The sequence below is a fragment of the Tupaia chinensis genome, unplaced genomic scaffold (assembly GCF_000334495.1).
Source record: "Tupaia chinensis unplaced genomic scaffold, TupChi_1.0 Scaffold141247_1, whole genome shotgun sequence".
Classification (NCBI taxonomy): Eukaryota; Metazoa; Chordata; class Mammalia; order Scandentia; family Tupaiidae; genus Tupaia; species Tupaia belangeri.
Window position 1 is genome coordinate 525427 of NW_006201110.1, and position 9854 is coordinate 535280.

The following is a 9854-nucleotide window of genomic DNA, read 5'->3' on the forward strand; positions in this document are numbered from 1 at the left end:
CCCCCCCTCCTGGGTTCCACCCCCTGGTCCCACCCACCCCCCCGAGGGAGGCCGGGAAGCCCCGCCCGGTACTGGAGCGGAGGCAGCAGGTCCAGACACCTCCCACGCCCGGCCCGGGGACCCCCGGCGTCCCAGCGCCCCTGCGAGCACCTTTCTGCCCCTCCTCTCCCACCGCCCAGGACTGAGCGGGCTCACTGACGCGAGGACCCTAACTGGGGAGGCACAGGACCCTGTCCCTCAACCGCGCACGCCGCGGGACGCCCGGTCACCAGCGCCTCATCCAGGCGCAAGCGCCTCCGCCACCTGCTCGTCGTCGGTCGCCGTTCCCGCAGCCTTCTCTGGACCCTCAGGACCGTTTCCCGCCCCCGCAAGTCCAGACGTCACTGCCTGACGGAGGGGCGCCACTCCCCGCCCCCGCCCCCGAGAGACATGCCCCCAGGGCTTGGGGGGATGCCAGCCCAGGTGCGTGGGAGGGCGGAGGCGGGGGCACAGCGAGGAGACGGTGTGGCCGGGGCTCCGGAGCGGCTCTGCCCGCGCCGACCCCTTGCGGTTCAGTCCAGCCTGCCCTCCCCTCACCAGGTCCCAGCCAGGATGTCGGCCCCAGGCGGACCTGTCCCCGCTCTCCAGGTTCCCTCTCAGCCTCGTCCTGGAGCAGGTGGACCGCTAGATGTGGGCGCGGGAAGAGCTCAGAGGCCAGCGTGCCGGCCGAGGCGGCCGGGGGATTTCGCAGTTAGCCTCGGCAAGGCTGGGACGGGCGCCGGCGTGGATGGCGCTGGGAGATGGGCTCGCTGCGACTCTGGGCCCCGCCCGCGTGCCCCCTCGGGTGGCCCTCTCCGCGACCAGGCTGGCCTGGGCTTCCCCACTCACTCTGGCTCCGATGGAACCTGCCTGACAGCCCGCAGGTGAGGGCAGCCAGGGGCCACCTCGCCAGGCCAGGGAGACCTGGACACCCCCCTCCCTCCAGCCCCCCGCCAGGGTGCGGGCGAGGGCTTCCTCGCTCCAGCTAGTAGCTGCTGCAGCTGGGTTTCAAACTCCTCTCCACCTGCTTCCAGCTCTGGGCGCTGACCACGCCCTCACCCCCCCCCCCCCCCCCCCCGTTTGGGGAAAAACAGGCTTTGGAGAAACAGAGACCAGCTCCCTCTGGCCCGCCCTCGGGGATCTGACAGCGCTCTATGTCCCTGCGGAGAGCCGACACCCTGGAGTAGGGTCTCCCACAGCCCACTCACGGACGGACAGACAGACTGAGGCCACCAAGGGGCAGGCGTCACCAGGGTCACAGGGACCTGAGACCCAGACTCCGCGGGGCGTCTGGGCCACCTTGGCTTGTCACCTCCCAGGGGCAGATTCCTGGGCGTCGACCCGCCACGTAGGGGCGACAGGGAGGAAGGGTTGGAGCACTGGACCTTGGGTGGGTCTTGCCCTTCCCTCCTTCTGAGCACCCATACCAGACTCACTGTGTCTGCCCCGGGGAGCTGGTGACACCGTGGGGGACACTGGGGGAGAGGAGGGCTAGGCCACTTTGTCCTAGGTGCCTTTCTGCCCACCAGTTGCCCAGCGCCCCTCTCTCCCTTTTCTCGCCTTCTCAGCGGGGATAATGTTCGCTTGGGGGCCTACTCTTCCAGCAGGGGCACATGGGGACTGCCAAGGCGCAAACAGGAGGCCCTGCAAATGTTCTGTGAGGCCACTCCTGCCCTGGATTCCAGGCAGCTGAAGAGAGGTGACCGCCTCACCCCCCCCCCCCAACTCCCTGTCTTGGGTAGGAGGAGGTGGGAGAGCAGCTCCTGCCACCTGCCTTACCCACCTGTTTACTAATCCCGGCTCCTCCTCCCCTCACACACCTCTGCGCGTGCAGGAGGCCGGCTGTAGAAGTGAGCTGCAGTGACGCTTCTACAAGCAAGGGGACCACACGCCGCCTCTGTACTCAGGAATTTGTGCACAGGCTAGCGGCATCATCACCACCAGGAAGCTTGTTAGAAATGCAGGCTCTCGGGACCAGCAGTTGGCCTAATGGCTAGGGCACTGGACTCCCATGTAGTTGACCATGGTTTAAGTCCCAGACCCAGTGGCTTAAACTCACGCCGGGTGCATGTGCGTGCATGCCCAAGATCCCAAGAGGAGAATGGAGAAGGGATTGCAGCGTGGCCATCCCCCCAGGGGGTGATTTCTCGCTTTCTGCCTTTCTATCTCTCTGTCTTTCTGGCGAGTGCATGTGCCCTATAAAAAACCTCTCCAAAAAAATGCAGACGCTCCAGCCAGCAGTGGTGTGGTGGTTAGGGCTGCTGGATTCCAGGGTGGATTCCACCGGGTCGACTATGTGGGAGTCCAGCGGCATAACCATTACGCCATCTGCTGGACCCCTTCACTTATTTTCTGGGAGCTGCTGGCAACCTTTGGCATCGCTTTGTGGAAGCACCACGCCGACCGGCCTGCAACACCTGCACACGGCCTTCTCCCTGTGTGCATCTGGGGCCAAATCCCCTCCTTTCAAAGTGGGAGTCTTTCCCCCCTCTCTCTTTTCTTTCTCGCTAGAGGGTACATGTGCTCATCAGAGAGGGACAGAGACAGAGAGGGAAAGGAGAAAGCCCCCCCGGGGGCATGGTCACGCAGTCCCTTCTCTATCTCTCCCTCGGGTCAGGATTTTCACAGGTCTCAGCATGTTTCTCAAGCACCAGGTCCAGGACCTGCAGTTGGCTGTGTGGGATCAGCTGCCTTAACCAGCACGCCATGGGACAGGCCACAAGTCCACTAACTGCTGAAGGGGACCCTCGACAGGGCCCTTACGACACAGTCTGCTCCCAGCACTGTGGCCGCCCAGGGTCTCCAGTGCACCTGGCGTGTCCGGGTGGACCTGAGACTCCACTCGGAGCCTCCTCTTGGCCTCCGGGTAGTACGACAGCACCCTACCACCGGCATTGCCACGGCTTGGCCAAATCCTCTCTCTCTATTTTTTTTTTCCTTAAAAGATTTATTTCTGGGGGCAGGCAGGAGCCGTGGTGGTTGGGGGCGCTGGACTCCCACGTGGCAGACCATGGTTTTCATCTCAGACCTGGGGCTTGCTTTCTCACCCCACCCCACCCCCGCCTTTCTCTTGCTCACTCTGTCCCTCTTTGGTCAAATTAAATAAATAAAGTTAAATAAAATAATTATTTAAAAAAGATTTATTTCTGGGGCCAGCAGAAGGCACAGTGGTTATGTGGTTGGACTCCCACAGGCTGACCGCGGTTCGGGTCCCAGATCTGGTGGGTGTGTGTGCGTGTGTGCCCAAGGTCCTGCGAGGAGGATGGAGGAGAAGGGATTGCATCATGGCCGTCCCCCCTGGCGGGTGATTTCTCACTTTTCCTCTCTCTCTTTCTCTCTGGGGAGCACACATGCCCTAAGGCCAAATACTATTTGAAAAAAAAAAATAAAAAGGAAGAAAGATCAAAAGATTTATTTCTTTCCTCCTGAAGTGAGGGACAGAGACAGCACCCCCAGTTGAGCGAGCCACCCCCAGCCATAGGCAGCCCTGACCATGGGCACACAGGGAGGTCATTAGCGCACGCCTGGAACCTTCCATGTGTAAGCCTTGCAGGACGTCGTGTCCCACTGCCCTCCACCGTTCGACCCGCACCTCTCTCTCTGTGATTGCCAGAGGGGGGTGTGATTACCAGAGAGACACCGACCAGAGACAAAGGAGTGGGGGAAAGCTCACCTCCACGGGGTGTGGCCCTGCCGCCCTCCCACTCCACGGGCTCTCACGCTGCTCTCCTGCCCCCTGCACTCGCCTGGGTGGCCCCATTGCCCTCCTGGCTCCATCTCCAGGGTAGCTGGTGCCCGGTGGGACATCTGCTACTTTGACTCTGCCAGTGCCTGGCTGGGCTTCCCCAAGCCCTTCGTGCATAGGGTGCCAGAGGGGCTCTTCACAGACTGGGAAAGAGGTGGGCAGAGCGGCATCGCTAGTGGGCGCCCGGCTTCTTCTGCTTCTTTTTTTGGTCACACGGCCCATGCCATCACTGGAGGGAGAGAGAGATCACCCTCCCCCCAGGGGGAACAGCCACGCTGCAATCCCCTCTCCTCTATTCTCCTCTTGGGATTGTGGGCACGCACACACGTGCCTGGCATGTCTTTCAAGCCAGGTCCAGGACTGGAACCATGCAGTCAGCCATATGGGATCCAGATGCCTTAACCACCATGCCAGGGGGCTCCCCGGTCCCCGGGGCTGTCAGGGTGAAGAATGCTCTGGAACAGCCAGTGGTACACAGCCCTGTGAATGCACAAAGCGCCGTGGGCCCGCTCACCACAGGTGGACACGCAAGGGGTGCATGCTCCGTGAAGCTGTCATATGAAGGCACACTGGGCGGGAGGTGCACATCTGACAGACACAGGGACGGGCTGGGCCAGTGAGGATGACTCGGGTTTCTGCTTGTGCAGTGTGGCCACCAGAGAACAGAAATGTCCTTGAGGCCCTGGGGCCAGCCCAGGGACAGCTGCACGCCTGGGTCTAGTCTGCAGAGGAGAGGGCCAGGTGTGGACCCCCAAGAGCACAGAAAGGGCTGAGGTCCAGCCCCAGAACACCACCCACTGCAGGTGGCGGGGACCAGAGGAGCCGCAGGAAGGCAGGAGAGCTCTGCTGGGAGGGACCAGGAGGGCAGCGCTGCCCAAGGGGCAATCCGAGATGCACCTGCTGGCCTTTGTGACAAGGAGGTCCTGGTGCCACCCTGGGGTGCTGTCTTGACAGAGGAGCTGGGACAGGACACTGGGCAGGGACTGACGGTGTTTCCATGGAAACAGGACTGGGGGCGAGGGGCTCCTAGAGGTGGTCACTGTGCATTTTCAGAGTCTGAGTCTCCCATTTGACTTCTGGGGAGTTCTGCATCTTAAGCATCATGAGATACCGAGGGGCACAGACTCGCATCAGTGGCGCGAGGTGAAGATGTCAGGAAGTAGGGTTTGGGGCTAGCAGGTGGCATGGTTTAGGTGCTGGGCTGCCACGTGGATGAGCACGGTTTGAGTCCTGGACCTGGCAGCTTGTTTTCTCACTTTCCCTCTTTATCACTCTCAGGAGCGGGTGCATGCCCTGTAGCAAATGAAAATAATAATAATAAAGTTAAATAAATAAATATCTTTTAAAAAAATCAATAAAATTGGGACCAGCAGATGGCATAATGGTTACGTCGCTGGACTCCCACATAATCGACCGCGGTTCAAGTCCCAGACTGGCTGGCGGCTTCAAACTCACGCCGGGTGCGTGTGCATGTATCCCCAGAGTCCAGAGAGAACAGAGGAGAAGGGATTGCGGCGTGGCCATACCCCCGGGAGGGTGATTTCTCACTTTCTGTCTGTCTCTCTCCAGTGAGCGCACGTGTCCAGGGCAAAAATCTCTAAAGAAAAATTAATAAATAAAATAAAACAGAGTTTATTGGGGCGGCGTGTGGAGCCAGGGCAGGGAAGGAGGACGGCCCCCACTTTGGGTTTGCTGTGCTGCTGCCATCGTAGAGGCCTGGGTGGGAGGCTGCATGCTCCACGCCAGCCTTTCCTGGAGGGGCCCACCTGGAGGCGGGAGCTGTGACTGGGGGCTGGGGCGTATGGACTTAGAGGGGGCTTCGAGCTTGGGGACAGCTTCTTTGGCTGAGCGGTCTGTGGGGCAGAGGCGGAGGCCTGCAACAGCCGAGGTCAACTGCAGTGTCCAAATTCACGCCTGTCGGGGAGCCCCCTTGCTCGTGGCCCCCCATGCCTGCACAGGACAGCGTGGCCTCGTCAGCAACGTGGATGTCTGTGACGTCGCGCCTCGTGCTGACTTTTGGCTCCCCAGAACCCAGTCGAGGTGAGGGCGTGTGGGGTGAGGGTGGCCGCACTGCCTGGAGAGGCGGCACCGGCAGCGGCGGCGGCTGTGGCTGCAGGCCTGGCCTCTCACCGACCCCCAAGCCCTGTCAGCCGGGGCCTCGCTCCCAGCAGGTGCCTTCCTCAGCTGTCACCGCCCCATGGCCGAGCTCGGTGGTTCCTCGCAGGTGGACGGGGTGGACGGGGTGCTGCTGTCTGTTCCCACTGGGACTTGACCCCGAGGCCCAGCCGTGGCGGCGGGGCTCGGTGCCTCGTGGTGGAGGACCTGCTCCCGACCCCCGCTGCGCTGAGCTGCGCTGTGTCCCTTACTGAGGGCCTCGCCTGAGTGACGGGCGTCCCCGGGGCACTGATAACACCTTGGCTGAGGGTGGCCGGTTTCTGCAGGAGCGAGGACGTCCGGCTCAGAGGACTCTGCCCTGGCTGTCCCCTCCCCGGTCCTCAGGAGGCGCTGCAGCCGCCTGTCCTAATGGGACGAGCTGAACTTTCACCCCGCCGCCACCCCCGCTCTCCACGTCTCCACAGCACCCACAGTGTCATCCAGTTCGGGCGCATGGCCAGCCAGGTGACTGAAAAAAAAAGGGGGGGCGGTCTTCCTCCCCAACGTCGTGTGGGCCCCCCCGTGCGTGAGCCACCCGGCAGCCGCGTCACCAGGCGCAGACGCCCCGATTTCCCACTCTCCTTTCTTGCCGGCCAGTGCAGGGAGAGCTAGTTCTTGGCGGCCGCTTCGGGGCCTCCACAGCCGGGTCCTCCTGAGTCTTGGTGCCCTGGGACACGTGCTTCAGGGCATTTGAGCCCGGTGGCGAGGCAGCAGCTGGGGCTGGGACACTGTGGCCGACCTGCCAAGTCTGGCAGGAATATTGTAGAGGGCGGTGGGCCACCCCAGGCCGAGGCTGCAGCAGCTGCGCGGGGGGCAGAGACAGAGGAAGAGGAGGGCGGGCCGCGGACAGGGCCACCAGCGCCCGAGGGCAGCCGCTCCCAGGCCAGCAGCTGCTGGTGGCGGCCACTAGGCTTCCTTCCCACGTGTCGGCACCTACCGTGGCAGGTCCAAGAAGTGCCAAGCTCTCCGGGCTGGCGGGAGAGAGGCCGTGGGCAGCCACCACGCAGCCACGAGCCGTGCACACAGACCCTCGGCCCTCGAGGAGCGCAGGCGTGGGTAAGCAGCCGGCGGGCAGGAGCGTGTGGACGGAGCTGCCGGCTGACTACAGGAGTCACACCCCGGCGGCGTACGGGGAAGAACCCAGCTGGTCCCCAGTTCGGGCCCCACGACCTCACCGCAGGTCTCAAATCTTTCCCTTGTTCTTTTCTTTTTAAGGATTATTTAATTTGATTTATCATTACCGTTTTGCTTTGTTTAACTTGCTACAGGACACATGTGTTCACCAGAGATAGAGAAAGAGCATCCACCAGTCCAGGACTCAAACTGCGGGTTGGCCACAGGGGAGTCCAGCACCTTAACCACCACGCCACCTGCCAGCTCCAGACTTTGTAATGTAAATCCCCCGCTCAGCTCTGCTTCCCTGCTTCCCTGCACCAGGCTGTGCTGTACCTCCACTTCCATTCCTTTCCAAATATTTTCTAGTTTTCCCTCATGATATCTTGTTTGATAAATTTAAAAATTATTTATTTTTATTTATTATTATTCTTCAATTTGACCGTAGAGAGACAAGGAGAAGTGCGAGAAAGCAAGCTGCCAGGCCCAGGACTCAGACTGTGGTCAGCTCCGTGGGAGTCCAGGGCCTTAACCCCCACGCCGCCTGCCGGCCCTGACTCGGTGTTTCAGGGGTATGTCGTTTAATTTCCGCATGTTTGTGAGCTTCCCCGTCTCTTCATTGAGTCTCGACTTCACTCCGTGCGGTCAGAGACACTCTCTTCCAAGCCTTTCGGGTTGAAGAGCCTTGCTGCAGTCTAGCCGAGGCCTCCCCACGGCAGCGGCTTCCTGTGTGCCGCCTCCTCTTGGGTTGGGGCTCTTCTTGGCGGGGAGCTGGCAGTTGCCAAGGCAGCCCTGAGGAGAGGGCCTCCAGCCCCCCAGAACCCCCCGCCCTGTGAGCGAGCAAGCGGCTGAGGAGTGGATCCCGCTTCCCCTGTGCCTCAGCGTCGCCTGGGGATGACTAGCCGCGAGTCAGCCGCCAGTCACCCTGAGTCAGAACCCCCAGCCCAACCCCTCCTACGGTTCTGGCCCACAAAGCTGTGGAGACAGTGGACAGTTGTTGGTTTAAGCCACTAAGTTTGGGGACGGGTGGGACACGGCATGAAGTGGCGAGCAATCACCCGTGCGTCTGCGGGCTCTCTGGAGAACAAGTCTTGAAGCACAGTTGCACCTTGGGCTGAAGTTTTATCTTTTCTGGGGAAAAACAGAAAACATTAACAACGTGAGTCAGTAATTGTTTCAGACGCTCACAGAAGCGAGGACACACCACTTGTGATCGTAACACCACGCCCGCGAGCGTGAGCCCAGGTGGACACTGCTGGGGTGTCATAGGCAAGTCCGGTTTGTCCGTTTCTTTTTTAAGGTGTTGCCGTCGGGTGTGTGCGTTGCTGGAGGAAACAGACGGCGAGACGGGAAGTGAGAAATCAGCTTCCCGGGGGCATGGCCACTGCAATCCCTTCTCCATTCTCTTCCTGGGGTTTTGGGCACACGTGCACATGCGGCTGCGGCCTGCAGCTCTTGGTAGCCCCGGCTCCCTCTGGGTCTGCACCTGGCTCCTCCTGCTGCGCTGGGCTGGGGAGCCGCTCCCGCTGCCGCAGGGCCTCCAGGGCCCGCAGATCGGGCGGGTGGCAGTGGTCGCGCATCACCATCACCCTCTGGCCCTGGGTGATGGCGCGGCTGCGGCAGCCCAGACGGGCCTGGTCCCGGCACATCCAGTACACCTTCTCCCCGGCCGCCTTCTCCTTCCTGTAGAGGAAGCACTCGTGCACCAGGAACCTGCCCCCGAGGGACGTCCTCAGGAACTCCAGGGGCTGGAGGGGTCCTGCGCGGAAAGTGCCACCGTGAGTGGGCGGCTGGTGCCCAGCGACTAGGGCACTGAGCTGGGGTGCGCGCACGGGATTCCTTTTGTCTCACCCCTAGCCCCGGCCAGGAACCACCACCCCCAGCTGGACACACACTGGTTCCCACCCTCTGCCCTCTGCCTGCTCCTCAGAGCCTTGGGGACAGACGCTCAGGCCCTAGCCCAGGCGGCAGTGGCTGCTTCCGGCTTCTCTGGCCTCTTTTTGAGCCAGCCCCCTCACCTTCACCCTGCTGCCCTGCCACCCTTGAGTCCAGACTGGCTGTCCCTTTCCCAGGGAGCCAGAGCTGCCCAGAAAGGTGGCCCCACAGCTGCCCGGGCTCCCAGCCCTCCTGGAGGCTTCTCCTGACCCCCTGGACCCCATGAGTCCTGGGGGGCAGAGGCGGGCCTAGGCCATTTGGGAAGCCCACAGCTGGCCGGGCTGGGCACAGGGCCGCCTGGCTGCCAGTACATGCCTGTGGCAGCTGACAGCCGCCAGCCCCTGTCCGAACAGCCAAGCTGAACAGCTATGTGGGGCTGGGTTCAGGGTGACCCAGCAGATGAGCTGGGGTGGGGCAGGAAGACAGAGGAACACGAACGCAAGAGACCCAGAAAGGGCACAGGGGTCCCAGGTCCGGGGGTGGTGGCGATGCTGGCCTCACTCCTCTAGAGGGCTGAGTGACCGCCCCTGCTGACACCCAGTCCCAGACAGGGCCCGGGCTGCGAGCCCAGGGAGCTCAGAGCCATGGTGGATGCACCCACAGGCGTGGCCTGGCAGCCCTCTGTGCCGGGCTCAGGTCCTGCAGGCTGGTGGAAGCAGGCTGCTCAGGGCCTGCGCCCACCCACCCCTGCCTACCCCTGCCTCACCTGGAGATCAGGGCCTGCCCTCACCCACCCCTGCCTACCCCTGCCTCACCTGGGCCCTCCCACTGAGCCAGGCTGGGGAGCCGTTCCCGCTGCCGCAGGGTCTCCAGGGCCCCCAGGTCGGGCGGGTGGCAGTGGCCGCGCATCACCATCACCCGCCGGCCCCGGGGGGTGGCGCGGCGCGCG

General features: G+C 62.5%; 1 protein-coding gene across 1 annotated transcript in view; it reads right to left on the bottom strand.

Annotated features, from left to right (window-relative positions):
- Window positions 1–7816: 7816 nt before the first annotated feature.
- Window positions 7817–9854, bottom strand: part of FLYWCH1 (FLYWCH-type zinc finger 1) — a 26961-nt gene continuing 24923 nt past the window's right edge. The window contains exons 8-10 of the mRNA XM_006163001.2: window positions 9721–9833; window positions 8517–8789; window positions 7817–8161 (exon numbers count right to left, since the gene is read on the bottom strand). Coding sequence (XP_006163063.1) covers window positions 8085–8161; window positions 8517–8789; window positions 9721–9833 — 463 coding nt within the window. The 3' untranslated portion in view covers window positions 7817–8084. The remainder of the gene's footprint in view (window positions 8162–8516; window positions 8790–9720; window positions 9834–9854) is intronic.